The following is a 26,621-nucleotide window of genomic DNA, read 5'->3' as shown; positions in this document are numbered from 1 at the left end:
GTCGCAGCCAGCTGCGCCTGGGAGACCCATGGCGCGGCGCACAATTGGCCCAGAGTCTTCCGGGTTAGGGGAGGATTTGGCCGGCAGGGATGTCCTTGTCCCATCGGGCACTAGCGACTCCTGTGGCGGGCCGGGCGCAGTACACGCTGACACGGTCGCCAGGTGTACGGTGTTTCCCCCAACACATTGGCGCGGCTGGCTTCTGCGTTAAGTGGGCATTGTGTCAAGAAGAAGTGCGGCTTGGTTGGGTTGCGTTTCGGAGGACGCACGGCTCTCGACCGTTGCCTCTCCCGAGTCCATACGGGAGTTGCAGGGATGAGACTGTCACGAATATTACCGAAGGTGACTCCCCTTCTTGTTCGGGTGGCGCTCGGCGGTCGTCATCGCCGGTCTACTAGCTGCCACCGATCCTTTGTTCTGTGTTCGTTTGGTTTTGTCTAATTGGTTTCACCTGTTCCTTGTTTGGTTGTTAGGGTGGGGTTATTTAAGTTTGTTCAGCCCGCTTCTGTTTGTGGGGGCTTGTTCATCTGTATGTGTTAGAGTGGTTAGTGTTTTCATTTGGGTTTCTCGCTGTCCTTTTATTTTTCACGATAGGGTATTTTTGTTCTGTAGTTATACCTGGTTTGGTATACTAATTTTGTTCCTGTGATTATTTCTGGACATTAAAGCGTGTTTTTCCCGCATCCTTTGCTCTCTGCGCCTGACTCCACACCTATTCACTCATTGAGTGAATTACAGACACAAGACTGTAACAACCAATTGGATACCATGAAATATGAAAAGGAGTTTTAAAAACACGAAGAAGAAAAATAAACATTCATAACCTGCATGTCTCTGAGCAACACAGACCAGTAAACACACACGCTCTCTCTTTCTTACACACGTATGCACTCTCACACACACAAACACATATGCATACACTTAAATGCACAGCGGTGGAGGCTGGTGGGAGGAGCTATAGGAGGACAGGCTCATTGTAATGGCTGGAATGGAATAAATGGAACCGAGTCAAACACATCAAACATGGAAACCACATGTTTGATTCCATTCCATGCATTCCATTCCAGCCATTACAGTGAGCCTGTCCTCCTATAGCTCCTCCCACCAGCCTCCACTGATGCACAGTACACAAACACTCATTGATATGCACAGACTACATTGTTAATGCATGTGTCTCTTTTCAGCCTCCTAGGATAGATAAAAAAACGTCCGTGATTTACTCTCCTATGTACAGTTCTATTATACTTTTTTAAGGGCGACTGGTATCCTTGCGGTTAGAGCGTTGGGCCAGTAACCGAAACGTCCCTGGTTTTGAATACCCAGCCGACAAGGTGAAATATCTGTCGATGTGCCCTTAAGCAAGACACTGAAGACTAATTATCTCCAGGGGAGCCGTACTACTATGGCTGACCCTGTAAAACAACACATTTCACTGCACCTATCTGGTGTATGTGACAATGAAATATCTATATATACTGAGTGTACAAAATATTAAGAACACCTTGCTAATATTGAGTTGCATCCCCCCTTTTGCCCTCAGAATAGCCTCAATTTATTGGGGCATGGACTACAAGGTGTGGAAAGTGTTCCACAGGGATGCTGGCCCATGTTGACTCCAATGCTTCCCACAGTCGTGTCAAGTTGGCTGGATGTCCTTTGGGTGGTGGACTGTTCTTGATGTACACAGGAAACTGTTGAGGGTGAAAAACCCAACAGCGTTGCAGTTCTTGACTCAAACCGGTGCGCCTGGCACCTACTACCATACCCCGTTCAAAGGCACTTAAATCTTAAAAAAATCAATTTCGGTTAAAAATCTGTTTTCCATGTTGATTCAACGTCAACACATTAAGGCCTTGCAGCAGACCTACACCTTTCCTCAGGTTCACACCCAGGCCTCAGCTCTTCCTAAGGCCTTGCAGCAGACCTACACCTTTCCTCAGGTTCACACCCAGGCCTCAGCTCTTCCTAAGGCCTTGCAGCAGACCTACACCTTTCCTCAGGTTCACACCCAGGCCTCAGCTCTTCCTAAGGCCTTGCAGCAGACCTACACCTTTCCTCAGGTTCACACCCAGGCCTCAGCTCTTCCTAAGGCCTTGCAGCAGACCTACACCTTTCCTCAGGTTCACACCCAGGCCTCAGCTCTTCCTAAGGCCTTGCAGCAGACCTACACCTTTCCTCAGGTTCACACCCAGGCCTCAGCTCTTCCTAAGGCCTTGCAGCAGACCTACACCTTTCCTCATGTTCACACCCAGGCCTCAGCTCTTCCTAAGGCCTTGCAGCAGACCTACACCTTTCCTCATGTTCACACCCAGGCCTCAGCTCTTCCTAAGGCCTTGCAGCAGACCTACACCTTTCCTCAGGTTCACACCCAGGCCTCAGCTCTTCCTAAGGCCTTGCAGCAGACCTACACCTTTCCTCATGTTCACACCCAGGCCTCAGCTCTTCCTAAGGCCTTGCAGCAGACCTACACCTTTCCTCATGTTCACACCCAGGCCTCAGCTCTTCCTAAGGCCTTGCAACAGACCTACACCTTTCCTCATGTTCACACCCAGGCCTCAGCTCTTCCTAAGGCCTTGCAGCAGACCTACACCTTTCCTCATGTTCACACCCAGGCCTCAGCTCTTCCTAAGGCCTTGCAGCAGACCTACACCTTTCCTCATGTTCACACCCAGGCCTCAGCTCTTCCTAAGGCCTTGCAGCAGACCTACACCTTTCCTCATGTTCACACCCAGGCCTCAGCTCTTCCTAAGGCCTTGCAGCAGACCTACACCTTTCCTCAGGTTCACACCCAGGCCTCAGCTCTTCCTAAGGCCTTGCAGCAGACCTACACCTTTCCTCAGGTTCACACCCAGGCCTCAGCTCTTCCTAAGGCCTTGCAACAGACCTACACCTTTCCTCATGTTCACACCCAGGCCTCAGCTCTTCCTAAGGCCTTGCAGCAGACCTACACCTTTCCTCAGGTTCACACCCAGGCCTCAGCTCTTCCTAAGGCCTTGCAACAGGGATATTAAACACATAGTTCAGACCTCTTCTATACTATGCTGAAAGAAGGAGGGGCTTTGCTCCACACACACACACACACACACACACAAACACCCTGCTGCAAAAGTCATTTTCCAGAAATGTGCTTAAAAACGGTCTAATTGGGTGGAATGCTTATGTAGGCAGAGTCACAGCTCCCAGAATCCTCACTGATTAGAATCCTCACTGATTAGGACAAGGAGACAAGATGGCAGAGAGGAGACTATGAAAACACACAGACAAAAAGGCTATGTTCCCTTCTCCCCTACTTGAGGTTTTAGTGGTAATTTGAGGCCTATTTTTTCTCTTTCTCTCTCTCTCTCTCTCTCTCTCTCTCTCTCGTTCCATTTGTGGTATAAGATGAAGGGTTCTGCTGCCTTTTTGTTTGGGCCTATTTTTATCTGCATTCCCAGCTTTTTATTTTTCCTCCCCAGTTTGTTGTGTAGGTCCAAAACACACAAACACACACACACACCCTCATCACTGGCTCTGTCCTACATGGTCATGTCATGCATCACACATTACAGTCCTCCACTGGCCCATAATGGAAGTGGTCCTTTATATAGGTAGCATCCGCTTATCAATCACATCGACTTTCATCGAGTTCTCTGGGTTTTATGGTCTTGTTAAAATGGATATTATCAACTGTTTTGTAGTTGTAGAGAATTTTGTGGTTCTTTTTTTCTAATATTCCAGTTTGGATGTCAGTAGCACACAGAAGGTTAAAATACTGTGGAACTGTCAACAAAGAGTATAGGTTTTATTGTTTGGAGTAGTCACACACACACACACACACACACACACACATGTAGTCACACACATACGTAGTCACACTAACACGTAGTCACACTCACACATAGTCACACTAACACATAGTCACACACACACGTAGTCACACTCACACGTAGTCACACACACAGACGTAGTCACACACACACACACGTAGTCACACTAACACGTAGTCACACTCACACGTAGTCACACTCACATATAGTCACACTCACACGTAGTCACACTCACATGTAGTCACACTCACACAGTCACACTCACACATAGTCACACTCACACGTAGTCACACTCACACATAGTCACACTCACATGTAGTCACACACACACGTAGTCACACACACACGTAGTCACACACACACGTAGTCACACTCACATGTAGTCACACACAGTAGAGCATGTTTAAAACTGGATACTTTTAGACTATTAACTATTAGCAGTATTTTACTGGGTGACTTTCACTTTTGATTGAATCATGTTCTATTAAGGAATATTGTTTTAATTTGTATGACAACCACTACACAGATGTGCTATGCCCACTCACATAAGGTCAGAAAGAGATGTAGAACACACACACACCCACGTCAAGTTCACAGGCTGCTGTGTGGCTTGTTAGGCCTCATACATCAGTCTTCCCCTGGTCTGGTTCAGTCTTCCTGCCGACGGAGACCTCATTGTGCGCACCTCGTCTTCTCATTCTGATCAGTCTCAGGGGGGCCAGATGCACTCATATCACACACACACACACACACACACACACACACACACACACACACACACACACACACACACACACACACACACAGGGAGGTGTTTTTCACCTGTGAAAACCTCATCTGTGAATGAAATCAGGGTTTGTAGATCATTCAGCCCTGCATTACTGCGGTTCCCCTAAATGTGTGATAAAATACTACACACACACTCACACCCTGTCCCACACTCACACTTCTGTTACACAGCCCCAGCCCAGGTGGGCTGTAGGATATGGTTTGTTTTGCTTCATCTCTTCATCAAGACATAAAGGAATGCTTGAAATCATGAACCTTGGTTGGAGACCACTGACCTGGTTTTCCAATTAAAAGCCAGTTGCTTATATAACCATTAGGGCCCATGTAATCAGGTAGACATTATGGGTCTTCAACACCCCCAGAGTTTTAGAGAAAGACAATCAAAGCTTCAAATAGAAAGAAGCATGCCATCTCATTATGAGACCAATGGGAGACTACGAACAGTAAAACAAACTTACATAGTCCTTATTTCAAAAGTATCACTTTCGCTCTCTCTCTTTTCCCTCCTTTCTTCCTCTCCTCCCTCCATCCATCAAAGTGCAAAGGGACAGACACAGCCGTAGGGTTCGCTTCTGGACACTTCGGTACAATGTACCCTAGGGGCTAGTTAAACAGTCAGATGTCCCACTGGAAGTCTTCAGGGGGTCAGGGGTCAGGGGTCAGAGCAGTAATAGGGTTAAACGGTGTTCACACAGGATGGCTGGGCCACGTACGGATCCCTTGGGTCTTTTCACCCGACCACAGGGAGCCTGTAAACACTGCTAGTTTAAAGATGAAGTCTATAGTTATTCATGAAAAAACGAAATCAATGTTTTCCTGGTTATTTTCCCAGAGACAGGTACTGAGTTGAGAGGCGCTTTACATCCAGATCACATACTGACTGTATGAGAGAATGGAGCCGGAGGGGATGGCTGCTGTTTTACGGGCTCCTAACCAACTGTGTTATTTTGTTAGTTTTTTTGCGTTGTTGCTACCATCCTTTATGACTGAAAATAACTTCTGGACATCAGAACAGCGATTACTCACCTTTCTTTAACGAGTACAATGCGAAGGATATACTGCTTTCCCGGCAACGGGCCCAAATCCCTGTGATTTGCGTGAAGAAAAGACAGAGAAAAAGGGGGCGGAGGTCAGGCTGCCTTCTGAGAATTCAAACTGGAGTAAACCTCCACTACCATCCGTTCTATTGGTCAACGTGCAATCATTGGAAAATAAAATGGATGATATACGATCAAGACTATTCTACCAACGGGACATTAAAAACTGTAATATCATATGTTTCACTGAGTTGTGGCTGAACGGGGGTATGTGTCTATTTGTCAATAACAGCTGGTGCGCAATGTCTAATATTAAAGAAGCCTTGAGGTATTGCTCGCCTGAGGTAGAGTTCCCCTATGATAAGCTGTAGACCACACTATCTACCAAGAGAGTTCTCATCTATATTATCCATAGCTGTCTATTTACCACCGCAAACAGGATGCTGGCACTAAGACTGCACTCAATGAGCTGTATAAGGCCATAAGCAAACAAGAAAATGCTCATTGCTCCCAGTGGCCAGAGACTTTAATGCAGGCAAACTTAAATCCATTTTAGCTCATTTCTACCAGCATGTCACATGTGCAACCAGAGGGGAAAAAAACTCTAGACCACCTTTACTCCACACACAGAGACGCATACAAAGCTCTCCCTTGCCTTCCATTTGGCAAATCTGACCATAATTCTATCCTCCTGATTCCTGCTTACAAGCGAAAACTAAAGCAGGAAGTACCAGTGACTCGCTCAATACGGAAGTGGTCAGATGACGCGGATGCTACACTACTACAATATGTTCCGGGATTCATTCAATGGTATTGAGGAGTATACCACCTCAGTCATCGGCTTCATCAATCAGTGCATTGACGACGTTGTCCCCATAGTACATATCCCAACCAGAAGCCATGGATTACTGGCAACATCTGCATCGAGCTAAAGGCTAGAGTTGCAGTTTTCAAGGAGCGGGACACTAATCCGGACGCTTATAAGAAATCCTGCTAAGCCCTCAGATGAACCATCAAACAGGCAAAGCGTCAATACAGGATTAAGATTGAATCCTACTACACCGGCTCTGACGCTCGTCGGATGTGGTAGTGATTGAAAAGGATTACGGACTACAAAGGGAAACCCAGCCACAAGCTGACGAGATGAGCTAAATGCCTTTTATGCTCACTTCGAGGCAAGCAACACTGAAGCATGCATGAGATCATCAGCTGTTCCTAACTACTGTGTGATAACGCTCTCGGTAGCAGGATGTGAGCACGACCTTTAAACAGGTCAACATTCACAAAGCCGCGGGGCCAGATGGATTACCAGGACGTGTACTCAAAGCATGCGTGGACCAACTGGCAAGTGTTTAGGAGGTCAGTTTATTTACCTACCTCTGTTACAGATGTTTGGTCTGGTCTGGGCAGGGAAAATACATCCGCCCGAATCTGTGTGAGTGTGCGTTGTATACAAGACACACACAGATACACATAGAGGATACAAGCGCCATAAATGACCATACCTCCAGGCTGTTTCATGTTGTACTACTGGGGTGACCTCATTGTTGGTTTGGCTAACAGAAACAGTGTCGTCCTTTACTTTATCTAAGTCATCAGTGAGATTTTCCAGCAGCCATTGACTCATTTTATTTGTTGTTCTTTATTGAATCTCTGCATGGAACAATCCCTGCTCAAAACACATGGGTTAATCTGTCATTAAAAAAAATGTCTCCCTCCCTCACTCCCTCTCTCTGTAGGGCCCGCTTGGCATGGATGGCAAACCAGTGAGTATCTATTTGATAGATGAATGAAATGTGCTCTCATTGTACTATTTCATTGATTTGAACTCTGGAACTCTCTCTCCTCTTCATAGGGTCTCCCCGGTCCTAAAGGAAGTCAGGTACACTGTCTCATTCCTGCTTCGGTTGTCTTGATGTTGGGATTGGGAAAACAATGGTAAATTCCACACAGTTCTATGCACATGTATTTAAGTCTGTGTGAACCAGGTTCATCTTGGAATCTGTAAGCCAGGTGACACTTTCCTGCTCATCATCAATTGTTATGTATTGTCCCAGTTGGAAAATCCAGCCATAGTGAGTTGGTGAGGTCACCATCAGTAACCATCATGTTACCCATCCAAAAGTTGTTTCAGCCTCTCAAGACCTACCTGAGAACGGAGCACTGAAAGCCCCATTCAGCCCAGCCCTAGGCTCAGCCAGTCCCTGGAGATGCACTGCCCAACCCCCTGCTCAACACACTGCCCAACCCCCTGCCCAACACGCTGCCCAACCCCCTGTCCAACATGCTGCCCAACCCCCTGCCCAACACGATGCCCAACCCCCTGCCCAACATACCTCCCAACACCCTGCCCAACACGCTGCCCAACACCCTGCCCAACATGCTGTCCAACACGCTGCCCAACACGCTGCCCAACATGCTGCCCTACCCCCTGCCCAACCCTCTGCCCAACACGCTGCTCAGCACCCTGCAGAACACACTGCCCAACATACTGCCCATCACGCTGCCCAACACACTGCCCAACACCCTGCCTAACACCCTGCCCAACACGCTGCCCAACACACTTCCCAACACGCTGCCTAACACCCTGCCAAACACGCTGCCCAACACGCTGCCCAACATACTGCACAACACGCTGCCCAACACCCTGCCCAACACGCTGCCCAACATACTGCACAACACACTCACCACGGAGATAGGGAGATGGGAAGGGGGAGGAGGAACCAACACAGAGCAGAGAGAGAGAGAGAGAGCTAGAGAGAGAGAGAGCTAGAGAAACGGAGATGAACAGAGAGAGGGACAGAGAGGGAGAGAGAGAGAGAGAGATTGTATGCCTTTCAACAGAGGCTCTTTAAAAAGTCATTACGACAGGGCCCCTTGCTCAGCCTCATCTGCTAAGAGAGGACCCATTTATCCACTGAAACATAAACCACTTACAGGGGACTGAGAGCTGTTTCAATAGCACTCCATCCAAACATCATTAATCTGTTGTTTCTTGTTAAAGAAGATGTCAAGCTGAGATTGTCCTACAAATGCACAGCCACCAGAGCTCTGCTGTTAAAGCCAACCAGGTGTGACACAGTCCTTGTTCCAGTGTTTTTACTGAAGGGCCATCTCAGATGAGGAGGGACAGGACTGAGGAGGGACAGGACTGAGGAGGGACAGGACAGATGAGGAGGGACAGGACTGAGGAGGGACAGGACAGATGAGGAGGGACAGGACTGAGGAGGGACAGGACAGATGAGGAGGGACAGTACTGAGGAGGAGGGACAGGACTGAGGAGGGACAGGACAGATGAGGAGGGACAGGACTGAGGAGGAGGGACAGGACTGAGGAGGAGGGACAGGACTGAGGAGGGACAGGACAGATGAGGAGGGACAGGACTGAGGAGGGACAGGACAGATGAGGAGGGACAGGACAGATGAGGAGGGACAGGACTGAGGAGGGACAGGACTGAGGAGGAGGGACAGGACAAAGGGATATGAGTGGAGGAATGAAGGAATGAAGAGAAATGGAGTAATTGAGGAAAATAATATTTGAATGATTTGTAAAAGAGGAGGGAGAGGAGAGAGAGAACGATAGAAGAATAAGGAGAAGTAGAGCGAAGGACGTTGGAGACCCACACAGCTTTTTGCCCTGAGCTGAACCTACCATCTCCCCCAATACCCCTTATCTACCTCCCTCCTTCCCACCCACCCACCCACCCTCTCTCTCTCTCTCTCTCTCTCTCTCCTCTTATCCCCTCACTCTATACCCTTCTCCCATCACCCTATCCCCTTCTCCCATCACTCTATCCCCTTCTCCCCTCACTCTATACCCTTCTCCCATCACCCTATCCCCTTCTCCCCTCACTCTATCCCCTTCTCCCCTCACCCTATCCCCTTCTCCCTTCACTCTATCCCCTTCTCCCCTCACTCTATCCCCCTTCTCCCCTCACTCTACCCCCCTTCTCCCCTCACTCTATCCCCTTCTCCCCTCACCCTATCCCCTTCTCCCTTCACTCTATCCCCCTTCTCCCCTCACTCTATCCCCCTTCTCCCCTCACTCTATCCCCCTTCTCCCCTCACTCTATCCCCCTTCTCCCCTCACCCTGTCCCCTTCTCCCCTCACTCTATCCCCTTCTCCCCTCACTCTATCCCCTTCTCCCTTCACTCTATCCCCCTTCTCCCCTCACTCTATCCCCCTTCTCCCCGCACTCTATGTTGTTTAGGCCAAGGTATGTATAGTTTTTTGTGTGCTCTGAGGCAACGGTGTCTAGATGGAATTTGTATTTGTGGTCCTGGCAACTGGACCTTTTTTGGAACACCATTATTTTTGTCTTACTGAGATTTACTGTCAGGGCCCAGGTCTGACAGAATATGTGCAGAAGATCTAGGTGCTGCTGTAGGCCCTCCTTGGTTGGGGACAGAAGCACCAGATCTTCAGCAAACAGTAGACTGTAACGTTCGTCGTTAAGGGTAGACCAAGGCGCAGCGTGATTTGAGTTCATCATATTTTTTTGAAATGTGAACCAGCAAAAAAAACAATAAACAATACAACGAACGAAAAGCTTCTTCATGCAAAAATACATGCAACCAAACAAAGACAAGATCCCACAACTGAAGGTGGGAAAAAGGGCTGCCTAAGTATGATCCCCCCCCCCCCCCAAAAAAAAAAATACCTGAACCTATAGGGGAGGGTCCGGGTGGGCATCTACTCTCGGTGGCGGCTCCGGTTCAGGATGTAGCCCCCGCTCTGATCCTACTCTGATCCTTCCGCTTCTGTGGAACCGGACCGTGGATCGTCGCCGGAGACTCCGGACCTTCGCCGGATCCCTCCGCTTCTGTGGAACTGGACCGTTGATCGTCGCTGGAGACTCCGGACCGTGAATCGTTGCCGGAGGGACCGGACCGTTGATTATCGCCAGAGGCTATGAACTGGGAACCACCGCTGGAGGCTCCGGACTGCAGCTCGTCGCTGAAGACTGGACTGCAGATCATTGCTGGAGGCTCTGGGCTGCAAATCGTCGCTATAGGCTCCGGACTGCGGACCGTCATTGGAGACTCTGGACTGCAGACCGTCGCTGGAGGCTCCGGACTGCAGACCGTCGCTGAAGACTCCGGACTGCGGACCGTCGCTGGAGGCTCCGGACTGGGGACCGTCGCTGGAGGCTCCGGACTGGGGACCGTCGCTGGGGACCGTAGCTTCAGGCTCAGGACTGGGAACCGTCAATGCAGGCTCCTTGCCATGGATCGTCACGACAGGCTCCAGGCCATGGATCATCACTGAAGGCTTCATGCCATGGATTATCACTAGAGGCTCCGGGCCATGGATCATCACTGGAGGCTTCGTGCCATGGATCATCACTGGAGGCTTCGGACCATGGATCCACACTGGAGGCTTCGTATGTGGAGCCGGAACAGGTCTCACCGGACTGAGGAGACGTACTGGAAGCCTGGTGCGGGGAGCTGCCACAACACTTCCTGGCTGGATACCCAATCCAGCTCGGTGAGTGTGGAGAGCTGGCACGGGATGCACTGGGCTATGAAGGCGCACTGGAGGCATAGTGCGTAGAGCCGGCGCAGGATATGCTGGGCCGTGGAGGCGCACTGGAGGTCTGGAGCGCAGAGCTGGCACAACGCGTCCTGGCTGAATCCCCCCTGTAGCACGGCAAGTGTGGGGAGCTGGAACAGGCCTCACTGGGCTGTGCTGGCGAACTGGGGATACCGTGCGTAGAAATGGCGCAGGATATTCTGGACCGAAGAGACGCACCGGAGGCCAGGAGCGCTGAGCCGGCACAATCCGTCCTGGCTGAATGCCCACTCTAGCACGGAAACTGCGGGGAGCTTGCACAGAGCGCACCGGGCTGTGGATGCACACTGAAGGCATGGTGCGCAGAACCGGATAACACGGTGCTTGACCGGTCACTCGCTCTCCACGGTAAGCACGGGGAGTTGGCTCAGGTCTGAACCCTGACTCTACCAATCTCCCCATGTGCTCCCCCCCAAAAAATGTTTTGGGGCTGCCTTGTGCTTCGTTGAACTCCTCGTATCGTCGCCGTTCCGCTTTCGCTGCCTCTATCTCCTCATTCGGACGGCGATACTCCCTGGCCCTTGTCCAGGGTCCTGCTCCCTCCAGGATTTCCTTCCAGGTCCAGTCCTCCTGACCACGCTGCTTGGTCCGTTGGTCGTGGGATCTTCTGTAACGTTCGTTGTTAAGGGTAGACCAAGGCGCAGCGTGATTTGAGTTCATCATATTTTATTGAAATGTGAACCAGCAAAAAAACAATAAACAATACAATGAATGAAAAGCTTCATCATGCAAAAATACATGCAACCAAACAAAGACAAGATCCCACAACTGAAGGTGGGAAAAAGGGCTGCCTAAGTATGATCCCCAATCAGAGACAACGATAGACGGCTGCCTCTGATTTGGAACCATACTAGGCCAACAAAGAAAAAGAAAACATAGATATACAAAAACTAGAGTATCCACCCTGGTCACAACCTGACCTAACCAAAATATAGAGAATAAACAGGGATCTCTAAGGTCAGGGCGTGACAAGACATTTGACTTCTAGTAGGGTGGGCACGAGTGCTGCAGACTCTTCTAGTGCCCTTGCCAATTCGTTGATATATATGTTGAAGAGGGTGGGGCTTAAGCTGCATCCCTGTCTCACCCCACGGCCCTGGGGAAATAAATGTGTGTGTTTTTTGACAATTTAAATGTATACATGGATTCATAATGTTATATGTTTTTCTCCCAACACCACTTTCCATCAGTTTGTATAGCAGACCCAGGTGCCAAATTGAGTCAAAAGTTTTTTTGAAATCAACAAAGCACAAGAAGGCTTTTCCTTTGTTTTGATTTGTTTGTTTGTCAATTGCGGTTTGGAGGGGGAATACGTGGTATGTCATACGATCCTTTGTTAAAAAGCCAATTTGACATTTGCCCAGTACATTGTTTTCACTGAGGAAATGTACGAGTCTGCTGTTAATGATAATGCAGAGGATTTTCCCAAAGTTGCTGTTGACCCATATCCCACGGTAGTTATTGGGGTCAAATTTGTCTCCACTTTTGTGGATAGTGGTGATCAATCCTTAGTTCCAAATATTCGGGAAGATGCCAAAGCTAAGGATGATGTCAAAGAGTGTAAGTATAGCCAATTGAAATTTGTTGTCTGTATATTTGATCATTTCATTGAGGATACCATCAACACTACAGGCCTTTTTGGGTTGGAGGGTTTGCGTTTTGTCCTGTAGTTCATCCAATGTAATTGGCGAATCCAGTGGGTTCTGGTAGTCGTTAATACTTGATTCTAAGATTTGTATTTGATTATGTTTTTGTTTTTTGTTCTTTGTTATTGGGCCAAAAAAAGATTGGAGAAGTGGTTTATCCATACATCTCAGTTTTAGATGGATAACTCTTCGTGTTGTTGTTTGTTTAGTGTTTTCCAATTTTCCCAGAAGAGGTTAGATTCTATGGATTCTTCAATTGCATTGAGCTGATTTCTGATGTGCTGTTCCTTCTCTTTCCGTAGTGCATTTCTGTATTGTTTTAGTGATTCACCATAGTGAAGGCGTAGGCTCAGGTTTTCCGGATCTCTAAGTTTTTGGTTTGATGGTTTTCTCAATTTCTTTCTTAGGTTTTGCATTCTTCATCAAACCATTTGTCATTGTTGTTCATTTTCTTCGGTTTTCGGTTTGACATGTTTAGATTTGATAGGGAAGCTGAGAGGTCAAATACAGTTTAGGTGTTCTACTGCCAAGTTTACACCTTCACTATTACAGTGAAATGTTTTGTCCAGGAAGTTGTCTTAAAGGGATTTAATTTGTTGTTGCCTAATTGTTTTTTGGTAGGTTTCCAAACAACATTCCTTCCATCTATAACATTTCTTAATATTATTCAGTTCCTTTGGCTTTGATGCCTCGTGATTGAGTATTGCTCTGTTCAAGTAGACTGTGATTTTGCTGTGATCTGATAGGGGTGTCAGTGGGCTGACTGTGAACGCTCTGAGAGACTCTGGGTTGAGGTGAGTGATCAAGTAGTCTACAGTACTACTGCCAAGAGATGAGTTATAGGCGCACCTAAAATAGGAGTCAGCCCTCGAAGCCTACCATTGATTATGTACATACCCAGCGTGCGATAGAGCTGCAGGAGTTGTGACCCGTTTTTGTTGGTTATGTTGTCATAGTTGTGCCAAGAGGGGCATATGGGGGAGGGAATGCTGTTACCTCCAGGCAGGTGTTTGTCCCCCTGTGTGCTGTGGGTGTCAGGTTCTTGTCCAGTTCTGACATTTAGGTCGCCACTGACTAGTACATGGTTGACTTGGGGAGGTGTTGATTGGTTGGGGTGCGGGTGTGGATGTGGCTGGTGGTGCTGTGGTCTGGATGTAGGGTGGGGGGCCCCCGCAGGTCTGGGAGAGTGTCTCGCTAGTCTGGGCGGGGTGTCTGTTGTTGATCTGTTGCTCCTGTGTGAGGTGTTGGGGCTGTGGTTGAGGGCGATGTCCTTTAGGGTCTTGGCTAAGGTTTGCACTGCTGCCTTGTATAACACTTGCGTTTACCCGCTTCATGGTTGGGGTGGAGAAAATCACTTGTGCATTGGGGAAAGTAGAAGAAGCTTTTTCAATCACTCCCTTGAGTGCTGTGGCCACCCTTTCTTGCTGTGTTCTCAGGTCATTTGTGCCTGTGTGTATTATTATGGGGCTCACGAGTGGCGCAGGGGTCTAAGGCACTGCATTACAGTGCTAAAGGCGTCAGTAAAGACCCTGGTTTGATTCCAGGCTGTATCACAACCGGACGTAATTGGTAGTACCATAGGGCGGCGCACAATTGGAGAAGAATTTGTTCTTAACTGACTTGCCTGGTTAAATTGAGGTTTAATAAACAAACAAACAAAGGTTTACATTCGCTGACTCAGAGTCCTCGTTGTCTAATATTATGAGTTTCCATTCATCGTAAACACCCCCTTCTTAACAGAGGGGTAGCGTGTTAAAATAGCACTGCCCCATGCCAGGGGATGGTCTGTGTTAAAATAGCACTGCCCCATGCCAGGGGATGGTCTGTGTTAAAATAGCACTGCCCCATGCCAGGGGATGGTCTGTGTTAAAATAGCACTGCTCCATGCCAGGGGATGGTCTGTGTTAAAATAGCACTGCTCCATGCCAGGGGATGGTCTGTGTTAAAATAGCACTGCTCCATGCCAGGGGATGGTCTGTGTTAAAATAGCACTGCTCCATGCCAGGGGATGGTCTGTGTTAAAATAGCACTGCTCCATGCCAGGGGGTGGTCTGTGTTAAAATAGCACTGCTCCATGCCAGGGGGTGGTCTGTGTTAAAATAGCACTGCTCCATGCCAGGGGATGGTCTGTGTTAAAATAGCACTGCCCCATGCCAGGGGATGGTCTGTGTTAAAATAGCACTGCTCCATGCCAGGGGGTGGTCTGTGTTAAAATAGCACTGCTCCATGCCAGGGGGTGGTCTGTGTTAAAATAGCACTGCTCCATGCCAGGGGGTGGTCCGTGTTAAAATAGCACTGCTCCATGCCAGGGGGTGGTCTGTGTTAAAATAGCACTGCTCCATGCCAGGGGGTGGTCTGTGTTAAAATAGCACTGCTCCATGCCAGGGGGTGGTCTGTGTTAAAATAGCACTGCTCCATGCCAGGGGATGGTCTGTGTTAAAATAGCACTGCTCCATGCCAGGGGGTGGTCTGTGTTAAAATAGCACTGCCCCATGCCAGGGGATGGTCTGTGTTAAAATAGCACTGCTCCATGCCAGGGGATGGTCTGTGTGGAAGATTAAGTTGCTTATGTTCACATTTTTATAAAAGTCAGCAAAAAGTGTTTCTTGATTTTCCATAAGGAACTTATTTTTGTACTCTTTTGGTGCCTTCTCATTTTGTACATCCAGAGGAAACTGTATTGTAATGACCTCTGAACAGCAGAAGGGGGCTTGAAAGGCCTCTGCCTTTGGGTGGGGGAGGCTGTGAAACTCTCTTACCATTGTTGTGGGCTCAAGGGCTTTCTTTGATTTATTTTTTTATTTCACCTTTATTTAACCAGGTAGGCTAGTTGAGAACAAGTTGACACCTCTCACCTCTCACTTCACACCTCAGTGTTAATTGAGGTTGCAGTCAGGTATGTTCTGACCAAGCAACCTAAATTTAACATGCAGTCCTTATAAAGTAAAATATATATCATATTATTTTTCTTCTTGGCTTTAAAAGTAGCTTCAGACTAAACATGACTCACTCAGTTCCAGGTTGGATGGTGTTTTCAGGTTACTGTTGTTTGTTTGACAGAGCATTTACTGTATAGCTAGGAAATAGGAAACTTTGGTAGTAGGAATCCTTCCAGGTAAATGTCTCTCTCTCCTCTCTCTCTCTCTCTCTCTCTCTCTCTCTCTCTCTCTCTCTCTCTCTCTCTCTCTCTCTCTGTCTCTCTCTCTCTCTCTCTCTCTCTCTCTCTCTCTCTCTCTCTCTCTCTCTCTCTCTCTCTCTCTCTCTCTCTCTCTCTATACCTCTTTCTAACACACACACACACACACACACACACACACACACACACACACACACACACACACACACACACAGTGAGGAGCCCAGCTCAGCCTGTCAACCTGGAGGACATTACTAGCAGATGTCCCCTACAGCTCTCCAGTGCGGTCACAGTTGTTTTCTCCAGTACCGTCCGTCACAGTGGGTTTGTGGTCGTAGTTCGGTCATGAGCCACGTTCACTGTCGCAGTGCCACTTGTCATCCGATTGTTCAGTGTGATTGAGAGGTGGGTGAGAGGATGGCCCGTAGTGAGGATTAGCTCATCTATGAGTCCACTATCCATAGGGGAACTACTCAATCAGTCAACCAGTCAAATCCTCCCCAACACACTCAGCATGACCACATAGCATTAGCTCAGTAAGAGCAGAGAATCAGTGTGCTGTGGCTGCCAACCCCTATGTTTCCATTTAGCCATAATAGCTAATGGTCTCCATACTGAACAACATAGTTCTATTTCATTACATGAAAAGTATTTCTCTGAGGGAGAGATGGAAGAATGGACGTCTTGCACTTTGAATTTGATCTCTCATTACCTCAGAAACCTCTTGACAGGACTCCCGGAGGCTTTTTACTCCATTGGCAAACGTTAGCGAAGGTTGCTAAATGTTAGCGTAGCCCTTGGGTCGTTCTAATACTTGCTCACATTCAGAGACTGAACTATTAACCTATTCCCTGTGACTTACGGCGAGGGGGATGTCTGTAAGTGACATGGCTATTGGGCAATATAATCACCTTGAGGGATTCTGTTTTATCGAAAGCCATCCACTAGCTGCTAGTAGTGAATCAAGGAGATATGAACATTAGGGTTGGAGTTAGATCATCCCAGAGTCGTCTTAATAAGTTGAAAGGTCTTGATTACACACAGATGAGAAGCGGTTTATAATAACTGATATATCCTGTCTGACCATTATATCTCTCCTCTTCCTCCAGGGACCAGCGGGACTCAAGGGAGATAAGGTATGTTCAAATATAGAATCGTATCTCACTCCCAGCTGTACTATATTCATGCACATGGATGTATTGTGTAACTGTGAATTCCATCCTATGCACGCATTGTACACACTGACTGACAGTCAGACACACATGTTCTCAGACATCTTATATCTTACAACCCATACATTCCACGCAGAATACACAAACACCCACACACAGTTTTTCACACCTCCCCTATCCAACAGGCTATAGATTACCTGACCTATATGGACAGAGATCTTATATGAGCAGCGTCACAGGTCTCTCACTGTAACGATGTGCGCTGAGAGGCGGGTAGCAAGCTCAGGGAGTGAGTGTTTTAATAAAATAACATGATACAAAACAAGAAACACTAACAGCACACAGACATGGAACAGAAGCAATGACGCCTGGGGGAGGAACCAAAGGGAATGACAGATATAGGGATGGTAATCAGGGAGGTGATGGAGTCCAGGTGAGTCTGACGCGCAGGTGCACGTAACGATGGGGACAGTTGTGCGCCATAACGAGCATCCTGGTGACCTAGAGGCCAGAGAGGGAGCACACGTGACACTCACCTCAGGATTTTAACAGTTTTACAGTCCTGTATCTGTACTGTAGCGTAGTGCTGGTATCACATCCGTCTCTTCACTATGATGGCCAGATGTTCTCACACACTCTGTCCAGCCCAAGATGTTAGAAACAGATGGCACTGTATAGACCTGTGTGTCTCTAGCATTATGGAAGCTGTCAGGAATCGTGAATTTGCCCAAGGTGTGGAAATCCTGGATACAAGGATAAAGGAAACAAATTCTATATTTAAAGGTTTATGAAACAAAAATCCTGCAACGTACCAATCTGCCCCATTCCAAAGAGAAGACAGTCACTAAATCCTTCAGCTTTATTTTTTATTTTATATTTGACCTTTATTTCACCAGGTAGGCCAGTTGAGAACAAGTTCTCATTTACAACTGCGACCTGACCAAGATAAAGCAAAGCAGTGTGACACAAACAACAACACAGTGTTACACATGGAAAAAACAAACATACAGTCAATAATACAATAGAGAAAGTCTATATACAGTGTGTGCAAATGAGGTAGAATAAGGCAATAAATGAAATTATTACAGTATGGCAAATTAAACACTGGGGTGATAGATGTGCAGAAGATGAGTGTGCAAGTAGAGATACTGGGGAGCAAAGGAGCTAAAATAAATAACAATATGGTGATGAGGTAGTTGAATGGGCTATTTACAGATGGGCTATATACAGGTGCAGTGATCTGTGAGCTGCTCTGACAGCTATCTCTGTTCTCTCTCCAGCTGCCTCCTGGGCCCTGGTCAAAACATCAGCCAACTTAGACGTCGATCACTTTAAAGTGCCTATAGCTGAATTACAGCCATCAGCCTTATCCTCAGGAATGTCAATTAGAACGCCAAGTGATGTTTTATGGTGACCCCTATCCTCAGGGAGAGGTCACTCAGAGGCCGATACACAGGAGCAGCTGTGTTTTATTCCTGCTGATAATAAGAAATTGGGAATGACAGATGATGCTAAAGTTCCGTAAAATTGTCAGGTGTTCTGTAATCACCATAGATGGCCCTGTTGAGAAAACAAAGCCCAAAATCCCGTCAGAGCATCAGCTACCCTCAGCGCATGTCCTCTCCTCTCCCAGCTCCCATCCTAGGAGTTGATTCAGAAATCCAGATTTTCTTGGTTCGGCAATGGTTTGATTCCAAGTGGCTTTGGTTTGCAGTGTCTAGCCTACTGTAGAATCACTACTAATTGTGTAATTGCACTGCTGTCAACTGTTCTAAATTTAGAGCTAAATGTGTGTTGATGGTTGTTCTCCTCTTGTGTGTCCTCTATAGGGTGACCAAGGAGATATTGGTCCCAGGGTAAGTCCCTCTCCCACTCTTTCTTTCTCTCTCTCTCTCTCTCTCTCTCTCTCTCTCTCTCTCTCTCTCTCTCTCTCTCTCTCTCTCTCTCTCTCTCTCTCTCTCTCTCTCTCTCTCTCTATCTGACTATTGTGTGGGTTATGTACACAGTTACATGAACAGTATACTGTATGTATGCACCTGACCTGAGGAGACTCGCTCAACAAATGCGTTTGTTCCAATAAAGGTTATGTTCTTCCCTGATCAGATTTAACTTCCCAAACGCTATCCGTCCTCCGTCTCCGTCTGTCTCTCCCCTCCCTCTTTCTCCCTCTCCCTGCCCCACCCGTTCTCCCTCTCCCTGCAGATTAGAGTAATGGTCCATCCATCCCAAATCAGAAATCAAAGGAGAGGGTAGAGGTTAGACTGAGGGTAGAGGGTAGACTGAGGGTAAAGGGGAGACTGCAGGTCTGGGACAGGTAGCATGTCCGGCGAACAGGTTAGGGTTCATTAGCCGTAGGCAGAACAGTTGAAACTGGAACAGCAAGGCGTCATCAGGCCAGGTGGTCCTGAGGCATGGTCCTATGGCTCAGGTCCTACGAGAGAGAGAGAGAAAGAAAGAAAGAAAGAAAGAAAGAAAGAAAGAAAGAAAGAAAGAAAGAAAGAAAGAAAGAAAGAGAGAAAAAGAGAGAGAGAATTAGAGAGAGCGTACTTAAATTGACACAGGACACCTGATAAGACAGGAGAAATACTCCAGATATAACAGACTGACCCTAGCCCCCCGACACATAAACTACTGCAGCATACATACTGGAGGCTGAGACAGGAGGGGTCGGGAGACACTGTGGCCCAGTCCGATGATACCACCGGACAGGGCCAAACAGGCAGGGTATAACCCCACCCACTTTGCCAAAACACAGCCCCCACACCACTAGAGGGATATCTTCAACCACCAACTTACAGCACATTTCAGACATGGAATGCAACACACTGTGCTTCTCTCTCTCTGCATCTGGACTATGCTGTCATTGTTGCCTTTTCATGATGTGACATCATCCATCCCTGTATTTAACATCTATTTACTCATCTCCTACTTTACTCAGTGCGGGTCCATACTCTGCTACCCTGGGTATATCTGGTCATGGCCTCAGTTATATTAACAGTTTACAGTACTGTATATTTTATCGCACTATGTTAAATGAGTTTACTCTGGGTCAGGTCACAGGTTATGGATAAACATTGTCTCCTACCTACAATTTGAATGAATGCTTCTCTCTCTACTCAGCTACTGCTCTTTCTGTCACTGACTACTTTTGAGATAGGGACTAGGGTGCCATTGGGCAACCGCTGTCTCTCATTCACCTCTCTCTGTAGACCACACACTGGTGTGTGTGAATGAAGGAGATATCGCTATTCCATGTCAACAGGACAAACACAGTGGTATTTAGACAGTGCTGCTTTGCAAGGACGATATTTACTACGAGGCCAGAAACATTGAAGACATTCCTAACTTTGGTTTCCCAGCCTCTCAGCCTATCCTGCCAGAACTAGAGGTAATTGTCTGTGTGGTAATGAATCCCTTTGGCATCCTGCATTAGCTATTCCTCCAAAGGATAAATATTGTACTTGGATGCGGTGCCTCTAGCTGCGATCTGCCTGGGTAACTTTAGAGCTGAGGATCGCTTAGAAACACGAGTTTGTCCCAAACAAAAGCATCTCACTGCCTGCCACTTTGCGCCATACTGGGTGGTGATAAATCAGGTGGCAAGTTTAAGCCAATTAGAGGGAAGGGAGGATTTATCAAGATGGATGACATCACACATCACTCTGAACAGCTCGATCCTGAATGAGTGTTAAGTGGTATTCTAACTGTACATATCAGCTACTGTCTTGACCTTTGTTGCTTGTTTTAAAAGGACTTGATCATGGAATGAAGGAGACAGTAGGTCTGCACCATTGTGGACTCATCTTTGTATCATGGGCCCATTCCCCCCACCCCACCCCCAGCTCTGTCATTACTGGGTTCTGCTGCCAACAGAGTAACTGATACAATCTGTCCCTGTGCTTCTGTGCTCTCTGTCCTCATACTTCTGCCCCCTTGGAGAGGAAGAGAGGAGACACACACAACAGGAAGTAGTCATGCATCACTGTCAGTGGGACTTCCTGTCGATCTGTCATCATTAGTGCCAGTGTTGGCCCTTGAGTGAGCTCAGATCACACACACAGGATGGCACGGACATTAAAACATACTTAATAATTCACCACTCTACCACAGAAAAATGGGAAAATGGTTCAGCTTTGACTCTAGGGTGAACAAGTCACCTTTCATGAAGACAACAAACGTTGTACTTTAAAAGCCTCTCCATCTTTAAGACCAGACTTTTGAATGTTGCATCCCAACAGACCGTGCTGCAAGACAAGCCAATGGTGAGGTTTTATCGTGAGCCTTCCTCTCTCTTTCCCTCAGTTAAATCAGGGCATGGTGGGGTTTTATCCCAAGCCTTCCTCTCTCTTTCCCTCAGTTGAATCAGGGCATGGTGGGGTTTTATCCCAAACCAAGCTTTCCTCTCTCTTTCCCTCAGTTGAATCAGGGCATGGTGGGGTTTTATCCTGAGCCTTCCTCTCTCTTTCCCTCAGTTGAATCAGGGCATGGTGGGGTTTTATCCCAAGCCTTCCTCTCTCTTTCCCTTAGTTGAATCAGGGCATGGTAGGGTTTTATCCTGAGCCTTCCTCTCTCTTTCCCTCAGTTGAATCAGGGCATGGTGGGGTTTTATCCTGAGCCTTCCTCTCTCTTTCCCTCAGTTGAATCAGGGCATGGTGGGGTTTTATCCTGAGCCTTCCTCTCTCTTTCCCTCAGTTGAATCAGGGCATGGTGGGGTTTTATCCTGAGCCTTCCTCTCTCTTTCCCTCAGTTGAATCAGGGCATGGTAGGGTTTTATCCTGAGCCTTCCTCTCTCTTTCCCTCAGTTGAATCAGGGCATGGTGGGGTTTTATCCTGAGCCTTCCTCTCTCTTTCCCTCAGTTGAATCAGGGCATGGTGGGGTTTTATCCTGAGCCTTCCTCTCTCTTTCCCTCAGTTGAATCAGGGCATGGTGGGGTTTTATCCTGAGCCTTCCTCTCTCTTTCCCTCAGTTGAATCAGGGCATGGTGGGGTTTTATCCCAAGCCTTCCTCTCTCTTTCCCTCAGTTGAATCAGGGCATGGTGGGGTTTTATCCTGAGCCTTCCTCTCTCTTTCCCTCAGTTAAATCAGGGCATGGTGGGGTTTTATCCTGAGCCTTCCTCTCTCTTTCCCTCAGTTGAATCAGGGCATGGTGGGGTTTTATCCCAAGCCTTCCTCTCTCTTTCCCTCAGTTGAATCAGGGCATGGTGGGGTTTTATCCTGAGCCTTCCTCTCTCTTTCCCTCAGTTGAATCAGGGCATGGTGGGGTTTTATCCCAAGCCTTCCTCTCTCTTTCCCTCAGTTGAATCAGGGCATGGTGGGGTTTTATCCTGAGCCTTCCTCTCTCTTTCCCTCAGTTGAATCAGGGCATGGTGGGGTTTTATCCCAAGCCTTCCTCTCTCTTTCCCTCAGTTGAATCAGGGCATGGTGGGGTTTTATCCCAAGCCTTCCTCTCTCTTTCCCTCAGTTGAATCAGGGCATGGTGGGGTTTTATCCTGAGCCTTCCTCTCTCTTTCCCTCAGTTGAATCAGGGCATGGTGGGGTTTTATCCTGAGCCTTCCTCTCTCTTTCCCTCAGTTGAATCAGGGCATGGTGGGGTTTTATCCTGAGCCTTCCTCTCTCTTTCCCTCAGTTGAATCAGGGCATGGTGGGGTTTTATCCCAAGCCTTCCTCTCTCTTTCCCTTAGTTGAATCAGGGCATGGTGGGGTTTTATCCTGAGCCTTCCTCTCTCTTTCCCTCAGTTGAATCAGGGCATGGTGGGGTTTTATCCTGAGCCTTCCTCTCTCTTTCCCTCAGTTGAATCAGGGCATGGTGGGGTTTTATCCTGAGCCTTCCTCTCTCTTTCCCTCAGTTGAATCAGGGCATGGTGGGGTTTTATCCTGAGCCTTCCTCTCTCTTTCCCTCAGTTGAATCGGGGCATGGTGGGGTTTTATCCTGAGCCTTCCTCTCTCTTTCCCTCAGTTGAATCAGGGCATGGTGGGGTTTTATCCTGAGCCTTCCTCTCTCTTTCCCTCAGTTGAATCAGGGCATGGTGGGGTTTTATCCTGAGCCTTCCTCTCTCTTTCCCTCAGTTGAATCAGGGCATGGTGGGGTTTTATCCTGAGCCTTCCTCTCTCTTTCCCTCAGTTGAATCAGGGCATGGTGGGGTTTTATCCTGAGCCTTCCTCTCTCTTTCCCTTAGTTGAATCAGGGCATGGTGGGGTTTTATCCCAAGCCAAGCTTTCATCTCTCTTTCCCTCAGTGGTAGAACCACGGCACCGCAGCCCGCTAACAGAAACCTCATGACCAGACTGGCATATCTCTCTTGCTCTCTTTCTCGCTCTCCCTCGCTCACTCTCTCTCTCTTTCTCTCTTTTTCCCTCTCTCTGTTCATCTCCCTTTCTCTCTCTCCCTCTTTCTCTCTCTCTTTCTCCCCCTCTCGCTCTTTGTTCATCTCCCTCTCTCTCTCTCTCTCTCTCTCTCTCTCTCTCTCTCCTTCTCTCCTTTTCTCCCTCTCCCACCACCTCTCTTCCATCCCTCTCTCCCATCCATATGTTTTGTGAGGGAGGGAAGTCAACCGTAACTGGTCTAAGGTATGAGACACCATGTTCTGTTCAGCTCGTGAGGATGTTCTGTTCAGCTCGTGAGGATGTTCTGTTCAGCTCGTGAGGATGTTCTGTTCAGCTCGTGAGGAAATTATCACAATTACTGTCTGTTGGGCTTGACCAAACACAGCTTCAAAACAGAGCCTCCAAACACAGCCTCCTTTGTTCCACATTGTTTTAGAGAAAAAGTGAGAGAGGCGGTGTATTTAAAGAGACAATATTATGAAGAACGGGACATATACATTTGTGGATTTTGCTATTTCAGCCACACCCAACAGGTGTATAAAATCGAGCACATGTCAACTGTAAGTGTTGTTATTGTGAAGTGGAAAGGTTGAGGAGCAACAACGACTCAGCCGTAAAGTGATAGGCCACACAAGCGCACAGAACGGGACTGCCAAGTGCTGAAGCGCGTAGCGCGTAAAAATCGTCTGTCCTCGGTTGCAACACTCACTACAGAGTTCCAAACTGCCTCTGGAAGCAACATCAGCACAATAACTGTTCATCGGGAGCTTCATGAAATGGGTTTCCATGGACGAGCAGAGGCACACAAGCCTAAGATCACTATGTGCAATGCCAAGCGTCGGCTGGAATGGTGTAAAGCTTGCCCCCATTGGACTAACGCTCCACCATCTGGCAGTCTGACGGACGAATCTGGGTTTGGCGTATGCCAGGAGAACGCTACCTGCCGAATGCATAGTGCCAACTTTAAGTTTGCTGGAGAAGGAATAATGGTCTGGGGCTGATTCTGTGCTTCCAACTTTGTGGCAACAGTCTGGGGAAGCCCTTTCTGGGTTTCAGCATGACAATGCCCCCGTGCACAAAGTGAGGTCCATACAAAAATGTTTTGTCGAGATCGGTGTGGAAGAACTTAACTGACCTGCACACAGTCCTGACCTCAACCCCATCGAACACCTGTGGGATGAATTGGAACGCCGACTGCGAGCCAGGCCTAATTGCCCAACATCAGTGACCAACCTCGCAAATGCTCTTGTGGCTGATTGGAAGCAAGTCCTGGCAGCAATGTTCCAGCATCTAGTGGAAAGCCTTCCCAGAAGAGTGGAGGCTGTCATAGCAGCAAAGGGGGGAAGAACTCCATGTTAATGCCCATGATTTTGAAATGAGATGTTCGACAAGCAGGTGTCCACATACCTTTGGTCATGTAGTGTAGGTACAGACTGGGTCACATAAAGATATGGTTTTCCTGGACAGTGAAAGGATAGATTAAAGAAGTCCCATTCACGACAATACATTATTTATAGTTTATAATGGTACTATATGAGTTAATGAATTAATATATGTTAGATTTTCGTGTCTGTTAGCGACCCAACCTTTACGGTATTAATTAGCACATTGTTAAAGAAATATCCATTCTTGACCATATGTTTACTGATTACTATGCAATGGACTCTACCACTACTGCATGTATCACTGGGGATGAGGAGATATCAGTACAGGTAGTATATAGATCCATCTTACTGCATTTCAACATTATAGTTACCCATGTGGCTAATGGACTGTCACACACCTGTTGTACATTTACCATTGGTAGCTAGCCTCCATTTGAGGTCTGTAACCTTGATAGCTATCTGCTACTTGAGGTCTGCAACCTTGGTAGCTACTGGCTACTTGAGGTCTGCAACCTTGGTAGCTAGCTGTTACTTGAGGTCTACAACCTTGGTAGCTAGCTGTTACTTGAGGTCTGTAACCTTGATAGCAATCTGTTACTTGAGGTCTGCAACCTTGTTGGCTAGCTGTTACTTCAGGTCTGCAGCCTTGATAGCTAGCTGTTACTTGACGTCTGCAACCTTGGTAGCTATCTTCTGCTTTATGCCTGCAATCTTGTTAGTTATCTGTTACTTGAGGTCTGCAACCTTGGTAGTTTGCTGCTACTTCAGGTCTACAACCTTGGTAGCTAACTTCTACTTGAGTTCTGCAGCCTTGATAGCTAGCTGCTACTTCAGGTCTGCAACCTTGATAGCTATCTTCTGCTTGAGGTCTGCAATCTTGTTAGTTAGCTATTACTTGAGGTCTGCAACCTTGTTAGCTAGCTGTTACTTCAGGTCTACAACCTTGGTAGCTAGCTGCTACTTGAGTTCTGCAGCCTTGATAGCTAGCTGTTACTTCAGGTCTGCAACCTTGTTAGGTGCATATACAGTAGCTACATGGTGCGCCACCTTTCCTCCAACAGGTGACTCACCCTTCTCTGTGTTACCCCCCTCCTCTCCTCCCCACTCCTCCCCTCCCCTCACCTCCCTCCTTTCCTCCCGCCTCTCCTTTCCACTCCTCTTCTCCCCTCCCCTCTCCTCTCCCCCTCCTCTCCTCTCCCTCCTCCACTCATCCCTTCTCTCCTCTCCTCTCCTCCTCCCTCTCTCCTCCCCTCTGCTCCCCATCTCCTCTACCCCATCCACCTCTCTCCTCCCTCCTCTCCTCCCCCCTCTCGTCCCCCAGGGCCCTCCTCCCCACAACTCATACGCTGGTCTGCACAGTAATCAGATCCTCACCGTCAAGGTTTGTCCCTCCGTAGCTCTGGTCTCCCAGCAGTCCTCTGTCTCTCATGCTCTGCTGACCTTCCTGTCTCTCTCCACTGGACTACAGCTGCTGGGTCACCTCTGACCTCTCAACCCTGACCTCTTACTTGGAACTTCACTCTGTCCTCAGCACCATTCTGTCTCTCCTGGAGAATGGAAGGAAGCTGCAGCCTGTAATCTGTCCCTGACTGATTACATCACTGATTTATTTTATTTTTTTCTCTGTTTTTCTTTCCCTCTATCTCTCTGTCTCTCTGTCTCGTTCTCTTTCAATACTCTGCTCTGCACCCTCTCTGTGGTCTATTCCCTCTCTTCCTTCTCTTCCCTCTCATCCTTCTCATCCTGCTCTTCCC

At 47.8% G+C, this 26,621-nt stretch overlaps 1 protein-coding gene across 6 annotated transcripts in view; it reads left to right on the top strand.

Annotated features, from left to right (window-relative positions):
* Positions 1–26,621, top strand: part of LOC110504808 (collagen alpha-1(XXIII) chain) — a 237,417-nt gene that overhangs the window by 171,070 nt on the left and 39,726 nt on the right. For 5 of the 6 annotated variants that reach the window (XM_036969977.1, XM_036969975.1, XM_036969976.1 and 2 more), the window contains exons 6-9: positions 7,372–7,398; positions 7,488–7,514; positions 17,095–17,121; positions 18,987–19,013. In XM_036969977.1, coding sequence (XP_036825872.1) covers positions 7,372–7,398; positions 7,488–7,514; positions 17,095–17,121; positions 18,987–19,013 — 108 coding nt within the window. Of the gene's footprint in view, positions 1–7,371; positions 7,399–7,487; positions 7,515–17,094; positions 17,122–18,986; positions 19,014–26,188; positions 26,249–26,621 lie in introns of all 6 variants that reach the window. The other variant, XM_036969974.1, reaches the window with a different exon arrangement.

This window comes from Oncorhynchus mykiss, chromosome 31 (assembly GCF_013265735.2).
Source record: "Oncorhynchus mykiss isolate Arlee chromosome 31, USDA_OmykA_1.1, whole genome shotgun sequence".
NCBI lineage: Eukaryota > Metazoa > Chordata > Actinopteri > Salmoniformes > Salmonidae > Oncorhynchus > Oncorhynchus mykiss.
Note: the sequence above shows the minus strand (reverse complement) of the source record. Positions and strands in the feature narration are given on the sequence as shown.